General features: G+C 41.1%; 2 protein-coding genes across 7 annotated transcripts in view; one reads left to right on the forward strand and one right to left on the reverse strand.

Moving 5' to 3' along the window:
- The window catches only part of RECK (reversion inducing cysteine rich protein with kazal motifs), a 46,174-nt gene extending 43,980 nt beyond the window's left edge, over positions 1–2,194 (forward strand). For both annotated transcript variants that reach the window (XM_015619093.3, XM_015619092.2), the window contains one exon: positions 949–2,194. In XM_015619093.3, coding sequence (XP_015474579.1) covers positions 949–1,158 — 210 coding nt within the window. In that variant the 3' untranslated portion in view covers positions 1,159–2,194. The remainder of the gene's footprint in view (positions 1–948) is intronic.
- A 604-nt stretch (positions 2,195–2,798) lies between these two features.
- Positions 2,799–22,230, reverse strand: part of ADNP2 (ADNP homeobox 2) — a 33,678-nt gene continuing 14,246 nt past the window's right edge. For 2 of the 5 annotated variants that reach the window (XM_015619590.2, XM_015619589.2), the window contains exon 5: positions 15,608–20,904. In XM_015619590.2, the coding sequence (XP_015475076.1) occupies positions 17,971–20,904 (2,934 nt within the window). In that variant the 3' untranslated portion in view covers positions 15,608–17,970. Of the gene's footprint in view, positions 8,142–8,488; positions 8,542–15,607; positions 20,905–22,230 lie in introns of those variants that run through there. The other 3 variants (XM_033512020.1, XM_033512022.1, XM_033512021.1) reach the window with 3 other exon arrangements.

The following is a 22,230-nucleotide window of genomic DNA, read 5'->3' on the forward strand; positions in this document are numbered from 1 at the left end:
TATTTGACTTACCAGGCATGGATTTGTTTCTCTTTTGCACCATGGTGCTTGTTTCTCAGGCAGATACACTGTGTGCTATTTGACTGCTCATGCCCTGTTACATTTAACTCGACTCCAACTTCTGTCTCCTCCTCTAGTAGAAATAGCCCAAAATGTTACCAGAACTTAGGAAGGAAAGTCTTACCAGCCTGGTCAGCCCTCACTCCATCTTCCTCAGGTGCTGTCAGATTCCTGGGGGGAAGAGGACTCTGAAATCAGAGGCCAGCACTGCTTACCTCATTGGTGGCATCTATTGCTGAACTAGACACTCCACAACTTTCAAAGCTTTGGACCTACAGATATTAAGCTTGTCAAGTTTAACCTTCACCAGAGGCAGCTTCCAATACTTTCAAAGAGAGTTTATTGCTAAATTCCTTTCTGGGGTGTAGTAGAAAGTGAAGTGGAAAAAGTGAATTTCCTAACAGAAATTCATTAATATCATCATTTCAGTGGGGGAATGGAAGCCGGCAGTTTCTCAGGTTCTGTTACTTCCATTCTTTTCTCCCTTTCCCATAAACAAAATCAGTTTTCTCTGATTTGGAAGAAAAAGCCCAGGAAGGAGAAAATCTTGATTTTTCCACTGTTGCAGACTTCAAGGAAGTAAGCTGGTCAATCAGGAAGGCAGGCCTCAGTTTTAAAAGCACTTGCTTTAGGGATAATTCACTGTGGGCTTTTTTGCATCAACATTCAAAACCCATCACCCCATGATAACTTGTATAGAGCTTCCTTCCTTTTCCTTTTCTACTACTCAGAGCTTCCACAGGAGTTTTCATAGTACCGAAGTCTATGATGAGACCTCTGATCTGTTTTCCAAGTACCCCCCAAAATTATCTAAATCTTGTGTGCTGATGGGAATGCCTTTGCATTTTACGTGGTAAGAAGAGAAATAGTAACATTTTTTCCCTCTAGATTGAAGCCTGCAATAAAGAAGCAGAAAAGATCGAATCCCTGATCAATTCGGACAGCCCAACATTAGCGTCACACGTGCCACTGTCAGCTCTAATTGCATCTCAAGTACAAGTTTCATTTAGCATTTCTTCTGCTTCTGCTCAAGTGGTGCCTGCTCTGCACTCCCTGTTCATAAGCCTTCTATTCACCTTGTCATCAGCATGGAGATAGTACAAATAACTGCTTGGGAAATATGCATGAGCATTGTGGCGTTCCTGTTGTGAAGGACATTTGGAGTTGTTGATCACTGAACCAGAAAACAAAAAAACGGGCAAGATCTGATGGACTTTCAATTTTCAATGAAGGACTAGAAGTATTTGAATAATGTGAAAAGATGATTCTCTTATTCATTAACTAGTCAGATGACTATTTCAGCACAATTAGATTGTTTTCCATGGATCTTGGAAAGCATAAATATGCTCTGGAAGGTTCTGACATCATGGATTTATGATTTTCAGGAGAAGGGATCTTATAGGGTTTTTCCAGCAATGAACTAAACAGTGTTTTGACTTTACTGAAGAATGCTAATTTTATATTATTCAGATGCTATCAGTGACAACGAAAGCATGCACCTATTTTAAACATCATTTTTGGAAGAAACAGATTGCTGCTACTTAATTACCTTACCAAAAATTTAAGTTTATTCTCATGTAAATATGCTTTCATATTTTATTATAAAGAAAACTAATTACCCCTGGGCCTATTTCAGTAGACATCTTTCCTTGGACTAGTGAAGACTTGCAGGACTTTGGGCTCACTGCTTGTAAAATGACAATCAAGCTCCATGCTGGCACCTGACTTCAGTGAAGAGATGTGTTCTTTTTATAGTTTTGTACATTTCAGAATCTCATATTGGATGCAAAATTATAAAGAATCTCAGTATCTATATTTAAGTGCCATTTAAAATATTGCAGTATTTGCATGTTATCTAATGAAATTTATACTTTAAATGTTTATATAAACAGTATGTTTTATTACTTATTGTATTTTATGCACCTGACTTTACTCTACATGAAGTATTTTATATCAGTATTATGATAGCCAAGTTTTGAAGTATATACAGAAAAACTTATTTTTGCCAAAATGCTGAACTTTGAAAGAAAGCACTGAAAACTTTTTAAACATGTAAGTTGTAGCATGTTTGTAGCAATTATTTTCTGCTAAATCTTTTAAATGCAAAAGCATTAAAGCTTTTTATTTTAATAAACACTTGTGTCTTGTGTCCTTGTGCAGAATGCATGTAATTTTATGGATTCAGCAACACTGTATATATTTACCTTTCTCTCCCAAAAGAAGCACTTAGAACTAACTGCACTTACACACATGCATGACTCACACAGATGATGTTCCCAAATAGATGTCAAGGGGGTCTCAAGGGTGAAAGTGTTCTTGCCAAATACCTTGAGGAAGACTCATGCACATAAATCATCCAAGTCTTGAAACAGAAGACTTGAGTATGTTGATAATCCATCTGTTTCTGAGATTTGTTACTTGGATTCTTTAGACTTGGACACAGAAATAGAATGTATGCATTTTTGAAAAGCTTTTTGAACTGAAATGGCTCAGATGATAGCCCCAGAAACTTCAAACAATTCAGATTATTTTTTCCAAATCATTAGCAAATATCTCTTCAATGTGTAGCCTGTTAGCTTGCCTAACATTTAGCTGAAGCAAATCTGATGCCTACTAAAAAGAAAGGAATTATAAATGTCTCAAGAATAAATAAATAAATACACACACACACGTACACACACATATATATAATATATGCACCACATTGGAAAATTCAGTAAAGAGCTTTAAAAACATACTTTTGGTGGAATATACAGTAAATTTATTTTTATATGTCTGTGAAAATTTTCTTTGATGAGAAATTATAACACAAAGTTGTCTTAATTTGTGCAATGGATCTGGGGGAAGCAGAATTTAAGCCCAGAGATTTTGTGATTCTGTTATTTATATGTCAGTGTCCATTGCTTGCTAGAAGAGAGTGATGCTTTTGAGAGGTTATGTTAAATACATACAGAACCAATGAGATTTCACAGAATCCTAAATTCTGAAATGGAAGTCCAGCATTCAGACTGTATAGGGGTTTACACTCTTTTTACTGGATGAACGAAAGCATTTAAGTATTTTCTAGGTTTTCACAATACCTTGGACTACCTCAGAGGAATGAAGGAACTATTTACTTGTGGGTTTTGAATTCAATTGAACAGGGATAAAAAATAGAAGAAACCAAGCCCAGTCTTAATTGCAACTTAGGAAATTTGAACCTGAAGGGGACAAATCTGATACAGGTTTCAGAGGAGTTTTCCATTAAAGTGCTAATGATCTTCTGTCACCATCTGTGTGGAAATCTGGGTTCACTTAAAAGGAATGGAGACAGCACAAGGGCACTTCAAAGCAGCACAAGCCTGTTTGTTGCTTTTCTAACAGGACCCAGATGAAACATTTACAAAACGTTATTTGCTTCTCTGGTAAAAGCCAGCAATGGCAATAATTGGTTCCAGAATGATGCCACCATCATCTTTGCTTAGTTTGGTGCTTCCCAGCAGGGTGGCATGGCACAGAAACAGAGATGCCAGAAGTGCCCTTTGTACACCCCCAGGAGAGGATCAGCCACAGGGACAAATTCCAGAGTGGGTAAAAGCGAGAGGTTTCTGGCTGAGTTCTGAACCCAGCAAGAGCTGGTGTTTGAATTTCAGAGGTGGGGAACAGTCAGCTCTGAGCGGGCACAAAATCACACCTGGAACTGCAGTGTCACTTCACAGCCCTTCTCCTCTCCCATGCTCTGCTTTCATGGTGCTTTACCCACCAATGATGACTGTGGAGTCATCACTTGGAGATTTGCACGTGTGTCTCTGTTCAAAGGTTAAATGTTATTTATACATCTCTACTGAGTTCATGACACTTCTCCAAGCTCTTCCTTTTACACATAACGAAGAATATTTAAAAACTTTTCCCCACCATCTCTATTCCTAGGAAGCCCTGGGAGCATTTACATGAGCAAATACAAATACATGAATGCTCTGTCAGACTGTGGCCTGTGTTTCATATTTGAAGTCTGGACTGTAAGGTGACCCTATATTTGGAAGTGAATTCCAAAAAGTAACAATGAGGGGAAAAAAGATTTCTCTGCCAGGGTTGTGCAAGACCTGATTGCAACTTCCTGCCAGTTCTTTGAACTGCTGCTTTTATACAGTGAGACAGTGGCTCCAGCTGCTCCACTGGAGCAGTAATGAAGGGGACAACTGCAGGAAACTCAGTCACCTTCTAAGAGCAGCTGCACCTACCACTGCTACAGCATTCTGCCTCCTGTATAGGTGTTCAGGGACTGCTCATTTTGAGCTCTCTCCCAGCTCTCTCTGGGCTGCAAACTTTTGCAGAGCCTGTTGCATAAGCCAAGGAGAGCTTAGCCCATTAACAAACAAAAACTCTGTGAGGAGAACGTTTCCAAGCCCTAGCAGTTGGTTTGCCTCATGTTATCACAACTACAGTCAAAAGGATATGCTTCTGGCATTAAGTAGTACATCAGCTTTTGCTAATTTTTTTATATGCTAATTAATACCATGAAGCTGAAGGTTTCAGTTATATTTGAAGCTACAATTCTATACACATTAAATGCTACCAACATTTGCATTATGGCCAATTGTGTAGAATCAATACTGAAAGCAAAGGTGCTTCCTTTGAAAACTGGGAAAACATCAATTGCCCAAAACCTTTCTCAATTTTAACAGACTTTGTACATGCACTGCTTAATGGAAAAAAGTGTGAGCATTTAATCTCAATATAAGAAATACTTTTTTTTACAGTGATAACGAATCCCTGGAATAAACTCACCAGGGACATGGTAGAGTCACCCCAACTGGAAGTTTTCAAGATACAGCTGGCCATGATGTTAAATGAACCAAAAGGTTAGACCTCAGGCAACAGTGAAATAAAGTAAAAGCTCTTGTAAAAGGATTTTTGCCTTTCCTAGGACATAAAGGAGAATAAAAAATAAAGAACAGCCTTCCCTGAAGACGTAGTAATTCCTGAGATAGTGCAGTAATCCTACCATTACTTACATAAAGAAAGGTTGTTAACCTTAAATTTTTCATTAGATTATCATATATATGAGAACAATTCTGATTATTGGTGTGTATATATATATATATGTATGTATGTATGTGTGTATGTGTGTGTATATATATAAAGAATACACTTGTGAACCTATAAATTACTTTCACACTTGTATTAACAGATACCTGTTAGATCTCAGTCCTTTCTTAAAACAGAATAAATCTATTCTTCCCCCCAGAGTATTCTCTGATTTGCCTTCCCCAAAGCTAGATTCTGCTTCGTTTAGCCAGGTCCAGTAAGGAGAGTAACCTCAGCCAAAGTGTGTTGATGTCTCTGTAATTCTGACACTCCTTCATCATTCCATAGCTTCATGCTGTAAAGAGCCACCCCTGTGTTTTCTCAAATGCCTTCTGTTGTGCTTGGCAAGGTTTCTCAATTTGCCTCTTTGTGCTCAGTTCTCAGCATGAGTGCAATATATACAGAAGCTTTCAATCTGTTTCATCCAGTTCTGACTCTCCTTCTAAGCCAGCATTCCTCTGCAGCACTGCTGAATAGTCCTAGGGGGTTAAATGATTCAGTCAGTGGGTTATGATATACAGCAGAACAGAAGTTCTCACCAGTGCTAATGTGGCAGGTTCCAAATTAAAGCCTGCTCTTCAGCTTGGTGTTCTGCAATTCTGCACTGTTTGCTGACAGTGGAAGAATTGGATGGGTTGTTACTACAGTTTGGTATATAAATTTCCTTTTTAGCCAAGTTTTAAGCTGCAGCAGCAGGAGCAACATTCAGTAAATACAGATATATTCATATGCACATATATGCATGGTTACACACAAATATACACATACATATGCATATAAATATATTTATATCACAGTGTTCCATATCAGGCTCCACATCAGCCTCTTCAGGAAGAGCACATTTGGCTATTGTAGAGAATTTAGCAATTTACTTTAGTAAAGAATCCTAATATGAGGGGTTAATACTTTTAAGTTTGAATTTCAAGTACAAATGGCAATCAAAGATGCAGGATGACCCTGATTTACTACATAATTTGTACATGGTGCTGTCTGGCTATAAGCATGAGTCAGGAGCAGCCACCACCCCCCGACTGCTGCGTCACGAGGCCTCTGGCATAGCAAAGTAAGTTTAGATATTTGCAGCCATCAATTCCATGCAGCAACTGTGGCTGTACTGTCATCAGCAGTGGCTGTGGGCACCATCAGCTTCATCCAGATCAGAAGCAGGGACATGTCTTGGCCAGAAAACAAGATACAAGCAGCAGCCTGTCTGGCTTTCATGCTGGAAAACAAATGTTGTTATATATACACATTCCCTGTGCGTGTGTTGAACATGGCAGGTTGTGCATTTTGCTTCTTTAACAAGAATGAAGTGGCAATGTAAACTCTCCATCAGCATCTCGTGGCTCAGCACTTTCCAAAGTGCTGCTCACATCCATAATGCAGCACTTGCTGTGTCCCTGCACCACAGCTTTAAGACCTCACTCAAGGCCCAGCTGAGTCAAAGGGGATGTGAGAAATGGAAATACACATTTCCAAAGTAGAAAAAATTAAGTCTATCCTATTTTCCTTTCTGGCTTTAGAAGGTTTCAACAGGAGAAACTGTATAGGCAGGAAGAGTCAGGAGAACGAAACCACATAACAGAATGATTATCATGGAGACTAGCAAAAAAGAGAGATGGAAACTTTTTCCATCCATAAGTCATGTAATAAGGATGTGTCATCACCAACAATCTCAACACAGCCTTCCCAGCCCTGCTCTGGGAGATGGCACAGCCAGGAAGTGCTGGTCAGCAACCACAGCTTGGGAACAGAGCAGGCCAAGTTGTGGAGGAGAGCTGTGTTACCCTTCTCCCAGGTCAGTCAGTCGTGATGGCAAAGCAGCTAACACAGTCCAGATTGTAACAACAATGATACATGGAACTGAGATGGTTTTCATTATTCTGAGAAGGATTTTTAGTCAAGTCTAAGCACACTCAAAAATACGCAAAGGCTTGATTACAATCCAGTAACAAGCATCTGTTGTTATGTTCATGGGGAGAAGTTTCTCTTGGCAACTGTTTAAAAAACTTCAGAGGCAAACATGGGTGTGAGCAAGGGCCAGAGCCTCGGAAATGCTCTTTGAACTTTTCACATCATTGTTGCTGCATTAAGGGCATGTGCAGTACAGAAACACAGAATGTTAACCATTCCTGTGGCCCTTCTTGCTCTGGTGTGTTACTCATGATCCATCACACCTTGTGGTCATTTTCTGTTACAGTCAGAAGCAGCAGACTCACATTTGCACTCAACGAGTAAATAAATAGCAAATACACACAATTAAAGCAGACTGAGTTAACATCACTGGACCACACTGCAATAAAAAAAAATTTCAGTCCTTGTTCTCAATGCCAAGTTTCCCAAACAGAATAGTTCACCCAAGTTTCCTTTGTACAACAGTGCTGTCCATCAGCCATTAACTGATCCAGGTGAAGATAAAGGAATTGGCAGCATGGATGTAGCAACTGTGCCATCCTTTGATGCACTGATTCTTAACAGCAGAGAAGTTTCCTACCAGAACACAGCAGAAGCATTTTTTCTTAGTAAATGGATGTGTAGCTGCTGCTGATCTTCAATATATTTTTACTGCCTGCTGCAGCAGATTTTTGACTACTTTGTTACTGGCAGATGCCATTTTCCAAGGACTCGTTCCTTATCCAGAAGTGTTAGGAAAGGCAGACCCTGTTGGCAGGACAAGAGGCAGTGGGCACAAATGAGAAACCTCAAACTTCATCTAAACATGACTTTTACTGTGAGACTGGCAAAAACAGCACTTGGCACAGGTTGCCCAGAGAGGTTAAAAGTATTTTCCATCTTTGAAGATACTCAACACATGATGGAACACAGCCCTGGGATCTAGGTGACTCTGCTTCTTCCCACACCAACAATGCTCTAAATTCTGCAATAAAGCTCTGAGTAGTTGAAAAGTACCACCGTACATGCTAACCATATTGCTGGTCTCCTCACTTACCTTGCACTTTTAAAATGTAGTCATTTACAGTATTTGAATTTGAATTCCGTGATGTATTTTCTCTCTGCAAGTTAATTCAAGAAAAATTCTATTGTAGCAACACATTATCACAGAATACCAAGTTGGAAGGAACCTCAGGCATCATCTGGTACAGCCTTACTTGGTGAAAGGACAGTGTAAGGATGGCCCAGAACCCAGTCAAGCTCAGCCTTAAAAATGTCCAGTGTTGGGGAACCCACAACTTTCTCCCTTGGAAAGATTATTCCAATGCCTGTTTGTTCTGACTGACACAACAAATAAATAAATAAATAAATAAATAAATAAATAAATAAATAAATAAATCCCTCTTGCATCTACTCATAATAAATATCAAATATTTTTGAAATGTTTTACTTTGTGCGTCCAACTCACCTGCAGCCATCCCACAGAGCTGTGCTGCATCCACCAGGCAGCTACTTGACACCCTTGAAAAAAGATGGCACTCGCTGAGCAAGAGGGTTGAATTCATCCAGTCCTTCCCAATCAGGATGAAAGTGGTTACTAAACATCCAAAAGCCCTCCTGGCTTGAGTGGGAGCTCTGTGCTTTACCTGGGCAATTCAACCGACAATTTAGTGACAACAGTTCTGTGTTTGAAAAGAATCGAGTGAGCTGAAAATCCATTCCATACATTATTACTTATTCCTGAAGAGTATGTATCTTCTCTCATATATTACGGCCTTTTCTGTGTTGTGAAACAAAAGGTCTTGCCCAAAATATACAGCTTAGCAAAAGACTCACAGCCATAACCTAGGTGTTTCTACTTTGAATGTTTAACACTCAGGTCACTTGCCTAGAGTTTAGGACTAGTTGTATTACAGATCTATTTTTTGAATTTTGCATTTAATTATAGCCTCCAAATGCTAATCTTTAAACACAGAAATCCTCTGCTCTCCAGAACGCATATCAATCTCACAGGTTCAAAATCACTGCTGTGATGTCTGCAGAAACTCACAAGATTTTTCATAGACTGTATTTTGATGATTTGAAAATCTGATGGTTTTTTTACAAGGCAGATCTAGGATGCACTAAGCATATTAGAAATGCCTCTGGACAGGAAGTATGTGAAGTGTTGGGCTCAGGTCTGTAATTGCTGACAGCAACACACCGAAGTTTCTGAGAAAGAATCCAACTTTCCTGAAATTCAATACAGAAATAGCTAAGTACAGAGTGGGAACCATTTGTTTTGATACCCATGAGGACAGCACGCTCCTGTGGTTTTAAAATAAACCTTCAACCCTAAGATTAAAAATCTAACTGCTGTGACAGGGTTGTGCTCCCCACAGAAATCCCATAGGTGGCATCATAGCACAAGGGGAATTACATTTCAACTGCTTTTGATTTAGAAGGAATGCAGGCACCTTGGGATTTTTCAGTTGTTTTTGTTTAAAGCTAACACTTTCCTACAACTTCAGTTCTGTTTTTTGTGCCACTGCATTCAAATCTGCACAGGCTTAAGTCTCTCTTGCTTTATGTAAATTCATTTCCTCCTGCAGATGCCTATCAAAACATACTCAGGGCTGCCCCAAGAACGTAATTCTCCAGTTGGGAAGGATACCTGACATCAAGGACACGTATAGATATATTGAATGATTGGCATGGAAGTGATTCAAATCCACAACCGTAATTTTTGTCACCAGCAATCCAAAAAGTTCATTTAACTGGGTACTCCAGGGACACAGGCACATACACAGACACACTGTCAAGGTTTCAGCGCTTGTGAACAAAGAAGTGAATATTTTGAAGATTTTTTTTTTTTTGAGAAAACCCTGGTTGTTCGAAGAATTCTCGTGCAGACCTGAAATTGTCATAAATAACAGTGAATTCAGCATTATTGTCTTAATTTGAAGAAGAGGGAAAAGCAGATGAGTGCATTAATATCTGAACAACGACCAGTAGATGTCAGCACCATTTTTAATCTGGCACTGGGGGCCTCCACAAGGGGAGGACTGGGAAAACCAGCGAGGAGGAGTCCAGGGCACAGACAGGACCCAGCCCCAGATCACCACATGTCCCCAGCAATGACCATCAGGGCACAGTGCCCCTCTCTCAAACTAGAGCAACATTGGTTTGCTTGATGTGTGACCACCCAGGCACAATGTATATAATCTCCTGTTGAAATGAAAGAGGAGGTAAACTGAGGCAGGGGTGCCTCTGGGCTGAGCCATCCAGCACTCTGCTTCTCCCTTACAGCTGACTTATCATACAAAGCAACAATAAGAAAATAGTATGTTTTTAATTAGCAGTATGGATGAAAGGAGAGGGGAAAAAAAAAAAAAAAGGAAATTAAAAAAAACCAAATTAAAAACCCCCAGTAATTCCCTTTTGCAGGGTTTACTGCCCTTCTCAGGACTTCTCATCAACACAGTATTTCCAAGCACAACTTATCCCTCTGGTCTGGGCTGGCTCTGCTTATAGGGTTAGTGAATTCCTTTGTCTAAAGCTGCATGTTTAAATTTTTGCCCTCCTGTATCCTTAAGAATCCACCTCCTCCCACCCAGAGAGAGGCAACAGGAAACTGGCTACCCCAGCTAAATATCTTCTAATAGTAATGTCACTGTATTTAAAGGTTTTATGGCTGCAGATTTCCTGAAGAGAAATCTGTGCTTCTCAGCATGATACAAATACTCCAGCAAAACCACAAGCAGATCTAACAATGCTCAACCACAGAGTAGTGCAAAGCAAAAGTTCTGTGCTAGTAACAGAAACCTGCCAGTTATTTTCTCTTCCACCTACTCCAAACCTAGATGAAGATACACAAATTGCATATTTTGGGATATTTCAAGGTTTTTACCTTTTACCCAAGGTTTTTGGGTATTTCTATGACAGCTGTCCTCACTGCCACGGAGGAACATGTGCTTGAGGGCAACTGAAACAGTAGGAAACATCTGCTCTGAGAAAATGTCTTCAATTTTCTATTAATATATCATTTTGCTAAGCTCTGTCTCCCCAAGAGCCTTGCACTATTAAGAGTTCTTTATTGCTGCTGTTGTTGTTCTGGTTCCCTCCTCCTCTCCAAAATGAAAGCATTCAGAACAGTATGTGCATTTTTTTAATATCTGTATTATTTTTAAAATATTTTATAAATATCTGACATTTTATTTCTTAGTTGAACAATTTTTATTAGGAAGCCTCCAGTCCAAGGTTTCTAATTCATCTGTTAAAGAACAAAAATGGCATCTGAGTATCCAGTGGCAGAAGTGTCCTTTGCTCTGTCCAAGATTCCATGGACCTGCCAGCCCCAGCCCCTTTGGCGCAGCATCACCAGCTTGGTCTCATGCTCAGAGGGGCTCTGGAGAGGCTCCCCCATCCCCTCCCACAGCACCCCAGATCCTTTTCATACTCCTCACTCCTGCAAGGACCTGGTCAAAGCCACATTGAGCAAAACCCAGGCCTTCGCAAAGAAACTGCAGAGTGTGAGGCACAGCCACTGCCCTAACAGAGGTGTTTTGGGAATTCACCTACAGCAGCCATCCCTGGTGCAGTGTTTAACAGGGAGCTGCCACTCCACTTCCAAACACCATTCCAGGCTCTGACCCAGCAGGAGTCCCACCCTTGTTAGCTAGGCTTCGGTCTGCTCCCAGGACATACATTTTTGCAAGACTTGGCAGGTTCCTACAGAGGCTGCCCAGTGCTGGGCTGCACTGGTGGGTGGCAACCCCTTTGCACCCGGCGCAGCCACCTCACGTACCTCCCCTCAGCTGAAGCTCAACCTAAAAATGTCTTCCTGTCCCAATCACACTTGATCCTTCTCAATCTCACAGCCCTGACCCCAGCACTGGCTCTGCACGATCCCACGCTGAATGCACAGGTGGTCACACATCACCCTCCATTTGTGCCAAGGCCACCCCTGGCCTTGAGCAGCAGTGGGCTGGGTGGATCTGACTGACCTTTATCCACACTTGTTTGTAAATCATGATGCTGTTTATGAAGTCCCAGCACTCAAGTTCCTCATGCACAATACTGGCTCTTCTCAGCACCAAGGCTGCCCGGCAGCTCTTCCTCCATTAACAAGTTGGGTTAATATACTGGCACTTTTCAAAGCATTAATAACACCAACAAGTGTTATTTACTTGGTCAGCCCAGACAGGTACCTTAAAATGAACTCTTACTCCAAAATGCAAAGGGTCAGAGGGATGCAGCACCTCTTCTGCAAGGAAAGGCTGAGAGGATTGTCCACCCTGGAGGAAGTTTATGGGTGGCATATTTGTGACCTTCCAGTACCTGAAGGGAGTGGAAAGAAAGATGTAGAAGAACCTTTTAAATGGGCATGTAGCGACAGAACAAGGGGGAATGGATTTGAACTGAAAGAGATTAAGTATCAGGAGGAAGTTCTTTACTGTGAGGGTGGTGAGACTATAACAGGTTGCCCAGAGATGTTGTGGAAACCCCATCCCTGAAAACATTCAAGGCCAAGTTGGATGGGGCTTTAAGCAACCTGGTCTAGTGGAAGATGTCCCCGTCTATGGCAAGGGATTGGAACTAGATGGCCTTTTAGGTCCCTTCCAGCTCAAACCATCCTATAATTCCATAAAAACAAGCACAAGAAGACAACGATTTAGTTGTACCACTCACACTCTGCTCTCTCTGCTAACAAAACAGTGCTGCAGGATGGCTGCTGACCAGCCCACCTCACTCCTGTGCAGCCAGCACAGAATCAATCACACAGAACTTGGGCATACAGAAATGCAGATGGATTTCATTGTATCTATATGATATGCAAATGACTTATTCAATTAAGTTGCTCTGGACACTTGCCCTTCATGACCTGGAAATAATTTCATAACACATGAAAAAAGTGCCGAAGTGCCCGAAGTTAGTATTTCACAGAGGTTCCAACAGCATCCTTTCTGCATCATCTTTTCTAAAAGGTGACACTGCCAGTATATATACCATATATATATGTGACAACACAGCTAACGAGCCCAGTCCACAGGAGAGCATCTTCCACATCTCAGCAGACTCAGAACTGCCAGAGGAATTTCTCACCCCTTTGACTGCAAAGAACAACTAAAAATCTATATTACTTTTGTGTAATCCTTCTTCTGCTACATTACCTTGACTGTGGTTGAGTTGGTGGCTCGGCATTTTCCCATCCATCCATAAGTGCGCGTTCCTCTTCAGCCACTCATACAGCAGCAGCCAGTATGAGAATCACGGAGCAGACGTGTTCCTCAGCAAGGCTGTCTCACACCCATGCAGCAAATGGACAGCAATACTGCTTTACAGACTACTCACTTCACTTAAAATTTAGTGCTTTTTCATTTCCAAACAAACTATAAGCCAAACTGACACTGTCTCTGATAATACAATTAGATCTTTCTCCAGAAAAGTCCAAGCCTGATGGTTTTCAATGACACACATGCTGTCAGCTGTCCCATCCTTGGCTTACTTGGTGCAGCTCAATGCACACCCCACCTGCAATTCAGCCTTCAAGGTCTGCAGGAACTGCCTTACTCTCACTTCATGGAAAAGCAGACAGAATAAGAACAATACCTGCAAAGATTCTTGAGACTTCTACTTCCCTTCATTCTATTACAAGCTGCTGTCAAAAACACTACTAGGTAAAACCTTGATGAATAGTAGTTGATGTGGACCTAAAGAGGATGGGCACACAGCCCACGTGCTCCTCAAATACACGGGGCAGCACCATAAGCACACACAAACCACAGACACGCCCTTGCACTTGTACATTAAATTGTGCAAGTGCAGAGCAAAAAGAACAATCCCATACATGTTTTGGGGTCTGGTACCCAAGTAAGAAGAGAAATGGTCACAGCTGCAGGCTGCTTGTCAGATCTGAACAGCTGGAAAGAGACATGGAATGAGACAGCAGGCACTAAAGGTGTTAAGACTTTAAATGCAATACCACAAAGTCTTCCTTCATTCATGAATACTCCATTTGTCATTTTCACATGCACATTGCAGAGGAACCAAAGGTCTCCTGACTTTTAAAAAAAGCCATGAATCTTTTAATTTTCTTAAGGTTTGGGGGTGGTTTCTTTGTTGGGTTTTTTTGTTTGTTTGTTTTGGCTTTTTTGTTTGTTTTTGGGGTTTTGTTGGTTCTGTGGAGGTTTTGTTTTGGTTTGGGTTTTTAGGGCAGGTGTTTGGCTTTCATTTGTTCTTGGGTTTCTTGGGGAGGACATCCCCGTTGCTATTAGACTGCAACTTCTTTTTTCATGTATCTGTATTTTCCTACTTAGCATCAAGTATCTTTCCTACAAAAAGGTGTCCACAATCATGTTTTCAAGCTTGAGAAATATGTTTGAGAATGGCACAACCAGCTGCAGTAGAAATATAGCTTTATAGATAATTTTGTTGAGAATTGCACACACAAAAATTATATTCAACAACTACCTGAATAAGCATCTGGGGTTTTCTGAATTTTAAACACTGAAGGGAAAAAAAAGTTGGATGTGATTGTGAAGGGAGGTAGCATTTCACACAGGAACACAGTATTGAAAGCCCACCACGAAGGTGTTTTGGTTATTGGTCCCTTCCAAAATGTCAGTCTACCAAACAATATTCACTTAACTCCCAGCACATGAGCATATACAGAAGAACCATGACCAATATAATTATAATCCTTCCTACTACATACTCAAGTAATGTTACCGCACTATTTCACAAGCACAAAACTCAAGGCAGCACAACGCCCTCCACACCAGTGTATTTCAGAAGCAGAATACATGCATATTTGGGGCTTTTTCAGTACCATATGAAACAAATACTTGCAACAGTCATCCTGCAAGCCAACCAACATTCTTCCCAACTGGGCTTCTTTCACAGTGGACCAGAGCTCCCTTCACATGCTTCAAGGACTTGTGAAGTCTGCTGCAGAGGGCAGCTCCACTGTTCTCCCATTCCCATATCCCAGCAGGGTGAGGCTCTGTCCTCAGAGAAATGCCAGAGAGCCAATTACCACACTGCCTATGTGGAGCCCGAGGCAGGGGCAGCAGTGTCTTTCCTAACACTTTCTATTGGAATGACTTTACCCATGAAAAGCCTAAAGCAAAAAGCCTGATTTACTTAAAGCCACTGATTTTTAACTTGGCTGTTTTCAAGCTCCTTGGCTGTTTTCAAGCTCCTTGGCTGTTTTCAAGCTCCTTGGCTTTCCTGAAAACCACAACCATAACTATGTTCTCAGTCACCACTTTCACAATTCAAAATTCATCTGGTTTTTATTTCTACAGTACCCACTTAACAAGAGCACAAGCATTTAGTGATAGCAAATTAGTACCAAGATTTAGGAATATCAGTCGCTAAGAAAAAATGCAGCTATTAATATCTGAGATAATACATAATTACAATAAGCACTAAGATCTACCTGAAGCATCTAGATCCAAGTTCTACATCTTACTTTCTCCTACTTTCCCCTCTTGTCTCTTTCAACAGCCATTTTGTACCAAAAGAAATGTTCACATAAAGTTCTCTTAATGTATTAAAAAAGGTTAGAGGATGGATATGCAATCATTTGCACACACACCTAACAGAAAGTTAAAAATCTGGTTTATTTGAAACTGTGAAATAAAAATGCAATAAATAAAATGTTTAACATCAACACTGGACACTATGTAGGAAAACTCTGGAAAGACGGGATTGTTCCCTCGGTCCCCCAAGCACGGATGAACCACGAAATGACTTCCCAGCTCCCCACAGCCACGTTGTTCTCTCCACAATCTTCCCCCATTCACGGCAAGCCTTCCCCAGATGCACACTGCCAAACTCCCCCATGCTAGAGTCTCACCAGAACCAGCAGAACCGCCCCAAAGAAGTCAGGGCTCACAGGGCAGGGGCTGTAAGAGCAAGAGTAAGTGCTCACATTTCAGGACTTCTAAAGCGCATCTCTCTTCCTCACCCAAAGCCCTCTGGACAGGTTTCATGAACTGTGTGCAATGGCCAAATATATTTTACTTTTTAATTTTTAATGAGCTATTATGAGGCCATAAGAACACATTGTTTCTCAATCACTTTTTGAGGTGGGGCACAGAATTGATCCCATAAATACTGTTTGTTTAACACCGCTATTAAATTACTAGGTTTTTCCAAATTGCAGGTTCTCTCTAAGTAACCATATGTTACATAAACATTAAAACTCTTTGAAGCAATCAATATGAAAATATTAAGATTTTATCCAAAATATAACTCCAAACAGCTTATAGAACCTCAGGCAGGAAGTCACCAAATGCTGCTAAAAATGTCACACCCTTTCAGAAATAGCAATAAAACATTCTGTATCTGCTTTAAAAACTATGGCACAGGGCAAAAGTCTACTTACTACCTTAAAAAATAGAAGTAAGCTTGGGCATATCACCCTTTCCTTCTATCACTGGCACAAGTGAACTCTAATTTTTTTCTTCTTAGAAAGAAGGCTGGGGAGAGGGGGATGAAAAGGAGGAAATAAACCCAATGCATGTTACAGGTTATTTATTATGTAACTGGCTGTTGATATTGGAGGCACTCTTTGACAAGCCAGAACAAGCATATCCAAGAAAGGACAAGTACTCAATAAGGCCTCGATGCGGCCACCAGGTTGTGCTTCAATTCAAGTGAACCTTCCCAACAGCTTTTCTGTAATCTGCAACAAAGATGTTAGTCCATATTCAAGGTAAATTTGTTTGGTTTTTATACTATTGTGATGCGCTCTGAAGGCCAACAAGCACCAACCACTAAATGAATATCACTGGCTCATGTACTCAACAGCTTAAAGTCTTGATGCTACCAATCCATCCAGGTTTAGTTTGTACCATTTCTGACCCAAGGGACTTCAGGACAGGGATCTGATTTGCTGGGGAGTAGGCTCTGCTCAGTTACTACCTCATAAAACAGCAATTTAAAATGTCAGACTTTTCACCAAATTTGGGTGATACTTGGATAGGGCTTCTACACATATGCACAGAGGTCATACACTCCATGTGTCAAAGCAATTTGACACTCTCCAAAGCAGCTTTGTTTTTTGAAAAAGAAAATAAAGTAAGTGCTGCTGCCAAGCTTTGAACAATAGATAAACAACCAGGCCTCAACACCTAATGAAAAGGATAAACACTTCTGGTTAGCAAGATCTATTTAACAAGTAACACAACCATTTCAAGTCAGTTCACTGTAACACTTCAGTGGGCACCCAAAAGCCCCTCAGTCCTCACCACGTCAATACTCAGCAGGAACTACAGATCACCAGACTTAACAAGCACAGGTATCCTGACTGAGGAAAAAACCACAATGCCATGTATTTCACTGCTAACAGTGCACTGGGAATTTGAAGGGGCAATGGATGTAATGGCTGCAATCACTTCTTCAGTAGATAAACCAGAAATAGTTCTAAAGTATCAGGACTTAAAAATACAAATAATCAAATACATCTTTTTCACATAGTTCATCTTGTTATTTTAACCACCATTACACATTTCATTACTTAGAAAAGCTGACACTGCAGAAAAATAAAATAAAATAAAATTTGGTTTTAATAAGGACACGAGTTTTACATGGTGGTATAAAAAATGCAATGGGATCCTGGAGGGGAAGAAAAAGAAGTGGAAGAAAACAAAACAACAAAACAATCCTCCCCCCAAAAAGTAAAAATCACAAAAAAAAAGAACCAAACCTAACTCACAACACTACCCCCAAGGAAGGTAAAAAGCTAAAAGCTAAAACAAATTCCAGATGTTTAAGTCTGAAGGTTTTAGCTTTCAAAATACACAACTTCGTGTGCCTTTCACAATAACAGTCACAAGTGAATGATATTTTTTGTATTACTGCACCCTTCAACAGGCCAGTCTGCAAGTTAAACAATATAATAAACTGCTAAATTGTAAGTAAGCAATTATGGATTGCTTTTAGCTATTATAAAAAGCTGGGTTACACATCCAATGGTCCATCTTTTAAATTCAAACTGTGCTTAATGTTTTTTAGTTCAGACATACTGAAACCCATCAGCACAGACGGTCTGTGACGTTTTATCGACCTTAAGCATCTATTTCTCATTTTTCCAAAGAATGATGCAACATCAATTTTCCACGCATATAGCAGCAAGGAAAGTAATTCCACCTCTTTTTTAGAAGGATATGGCCTCTTGTGAAAGTAGTCTGACAAAAACTGTCTCTGTGCCTCATATGAATTGTGATCATACTGATTAGGATCTACCGCTAGAAAGCGGAAATCCTCACTAGAAGGAACCTTCCTCATCTCAGTCCTAATTTTTTGTCGTTTGAAAGGCACCACCCCTGAATTCACTTCGTTCTCTGGAGACAGAGCTATGCCAGTACTTAAGCCCAGAGGATGCTGTTCCTTATTCCTTTGGTCTTCTGTAACAAAGCAGGAATCTGATTGCTTTCTTTTCAGTAACACAGAAATATGCTTCTCACCATTCACAAACAGCAGCTCTTTCCTCTCAGTGCGCTCAAGCTGCATCTTCAGGCTCGAGTTGGTGTCTTTGGGAGCACTTCTACAACGGAGCAAATGTACAGCAATAGCCGTCAGAGTCATATTTCCAGGGTACACACCACAACAGTGGATGCACTTGAAAGCAGGAGACTTTAAAATCGTATGTACAGTCGGCATTATATGATGCCTCTCTTTCAAATGCTTTTCATAGGTTTCTCGACCAGCAAACGTACCTAAGCAAAAGGGACAGGTGAACATTTTTCTGGTGCATCTCCTGTTCACTTGCGCTGTCTGAGGTTTCACTTTGATGTAAACAGGGACAAGAATTGTTGAATATACTCCAACAAGAACTGCCAAATGTACTTCCCTTTCACCCATGTCTTCGTCTGGTAGCACTGTGTTGAAATCGAAGTGTGGAAACACAAGGCCACCCTGAGCATCATTACCTAGCTGAATTCCTCTGTTGCTGTAACTTGCATGCAACTGCTTTCTCCCATTGTGTGCAGCTTTGTTGTGCTCCACAAGGCTTTTTAAGTCATAGAAAGTACCTGTGCAAAACAAGCAAGATAAGCCATGCATGAAGATATGCTTCATGAGCTCTTCCTCACAGAGAAAACATTTACAAGCGTAACACCGGATCGCCTTTTCTGTCATCCTCAGAAAAGGTGCACAAGCTGCAAGTTTGTGAGGTTCTGGGGTTTCTACTTTTATTTCACAAGGTTTGTGGGCCACCTCCATGTGCACCTCATAGACATTTGACGGGAAAAGCTCATTACAAACAGGGCAGGTCTTCCACTGCTTGGCCTGTCTGACGGCCTGGCTTGTTTCAGGAGCAGGCGGGGAGGCCTGTAAGGATACATTCTCAGAGGTCGGAACCAGGGGAGGAGAGGGAGCATTGGCTGGTGACTGGGACAGCTGAGCCACTGACCCCGACTGCATGAGCTGGACAGGCACCTGCGGAGGTGTCACAGTCGCCACTCCACCGCCAGGAGGTACAGGCAAAGTAACTGAGACGGGGACCAGCGTGAAAGTAGGTATCCCATTAACCTGCTTGCCAGTGGGAATCAACTGCCTCAGTATAGAGCCCGCAGTCAAAAAAGCCGTACTTTGAGAAACTGGAGGCTGAACTGGCTGATTTACTGGGATAACTGCTGGGGCAACAGGTTGATTAAGCTGAAGGAACCCAGGTCCAACAGGCTGTGTGACAGGAACCACCCCAGAGGCAACAGGCTGGTTAAGCTGGAGAAGACCTGACCCAACTGTCTGTGTCACAGGAAGTGACTGGCTGACAGACAGAATTCCTGGAGCAACTGGCTGATTCACAGGGAGAACTCCTGGTGCAACTGGTTGATTCACAGGGCTGACAGGTTGAGTAGCAGGGAGCGTTCCAGCTGGAACTGGACTGTTTATAGTACCAATGGGTTGATTAACAGGAAAGAGCCCAGGCCTCACTGGCTGATTAAGAGGAAGAACTGCAGGGGCCACAGTTCTATTTATAGTCCCAACAGAATGATTAAGAGGGAGCCCATGAGAAACAACGACGGGCTGTGAAGGTGATGGCTGAATTCCAAGGCTGTTCTGAGCCACGGGAGGATTGCTGGGCACAAGAGCAACTTGCAAGGACATAGCGGCAGGAGCACAGGTGGTTTGTGGGAGGCTGCCAGAGGCACTTGGGACAGTCACTGGTCCGACTGTGTTCTGAACTGCTTGTGTCTGCACCATGCTCTGGTTTTGATTATTCTGTGGAAATGCAACCTGGATGCAAGATGGAGCTGTCACAGCACCTGTTGGGACAGCAGCAGGTCCTGCAGATGGAGCGGCTGCTGCTACACCTGAGACAGGCTTTGGAGCAATATACATTTGTTTCACAAATCCAGGTTTCTTAAGACGTTCTGAAATCAGAGATCGAAGTTTGTTCTCCAGGTCTCTGTGTGTTTCAGCTGTCAATACATGGTACATCAAAGAATCTGGGTTGTTTGCAGGAGCATTACATTTTTTACAGTAGAACTCAAATGAATTTGGTGTACTTTCATCACATTTCTCACCGAAATAGACACTTAATAAGTTTTCGAAATGGTTCATCAGCACATGTCTCTTCATATTGTAATACAAGGTGTCTGTGAATTGACATTTTAGACATGTGAAGTTTATGATGTCACTCCTAAATTGTTTCATGCCATCCAAAATGCTGACTGTATAGTTCTGTATTCGTTTATTAGAGGAATGAAACATCCAGATGTGTTCTCCCACTACTTTGGGATGAGAAGAAAATGTACATTTTGGGCAAGAAACCACCATCTCTTGGTCAATTTCGTCCTCATGGCAACGATGCAAGTGATTCTTGAAAGAAGTAAGCAATTTGGATGAGAACTTGCATAAGCTACAGCAGTACGGCTTGGTTCTGTATCTCTGCAAACAAAAGAAAAACATCCACTTAGAAACAGCCACTGATATCTGTTTAAATCTGCACTACCACCTGTCAAAAATACCTTCGCTGGATGTATAGCATATACCTTCACAGTTTCCTCTTGGTGTGAAAAGCACATTTAAAGATGACATACTTAAGGGCAGAAATGTTTGTGCCTTTTTTATTTTGTAATAATTTACTAAGAAGTTTTAAATGAGTTTACTTCTACCCTAGTTCACAAGAAGTAATTCTTAAGCCTGCCTGTTTTTAAAAACAGGAGTCACAGAACAATCCAGGAAGAATTTGTATTCCCACTGCACATAGGAATAGCAGCCCTTTTAATATAACACTTATAAAGCTTTATTTAGTTCAGGGCCAGCTCCTATCTACTGGACAAAAAAAGAAAAGACATAACAGGCAGGGATTTTCTTTCTGTAGTTCAACAGCCTATTCTTCACTGAACTCTCGAGAAGTAGCTTCCCAGCAAAAGTCATAAACAACAGATTTTTTAAGAACTTTCTTTTGGAGCCAAAATAATAATAGAAAGTACTAACATCCCCTTTTTATGATAAAGCAGCAATGTATTAACTCATATATACAATTTGTACTAATTCACACATACTGGGCATCACATCATAGTAATTTTTTAGGAAATTTCCTCAAAAACACTCAGTATAGAGCATACATATTCTTCTCAGGAAAGTATTTTAACTGCTTAAGAACACATCTATCTTGCACTAAGCAGTGGTTTGCTCCCTCAGTTATGTCACATGACAGCACTGATTTTCATATCTATATGAGCATTATTTGCTCTTTCTGAAAAACTCCATCAAACATCAAAACTTTTTCTGATCAAGTTCCTAGAAGTTAACCTTGGTTCCTGCCAAAAACTACAGAATCAGTCACAACAAGAGCCATGCAACAAATCCACACTCTCGAAAATCAAGTGGAATCTGTCTGTTCCCCCAGACATGTTTCTCACCCCACTGATTTCTGCCCTCATGAAACAGAACCCAGAGGGAACAAGCTGTTCTGACACTACAGCATCCAGCCCAGTTAGACACATTATCTCACAGATACACCATGAAGAACAGTAACACAACTTGCATCTGCAACTAACAGTGCAGGTATGTACTACAACTAACAGTGTATGGATGCTAACTGTGAAGCAGGGAGCACAGTGGTGCCTGTGAAATTGCAGGCCACATAACTTTCTCAGTCTTGCCTGGGAAAGTGGCCTGGGAATTCATAAGGAGGAATTAAAACAATCCTCAAAGACAGAAAACAGCCATGCAGGTGCTGTTTGTTCCTTGTTTTCTTGCAAGAGA

This window comes from Parus major, chromosome 2 (genome assembly GCF_001522545.3).
Source record: "Parus major isolate Abel chromosome 2, Parus_major1.1, whole genome shotgun sequence".
NCBI lineage: Eukaryota > Metazoa > Chordata > Aves > Passeriformes > Paridae > Parus > Parus major.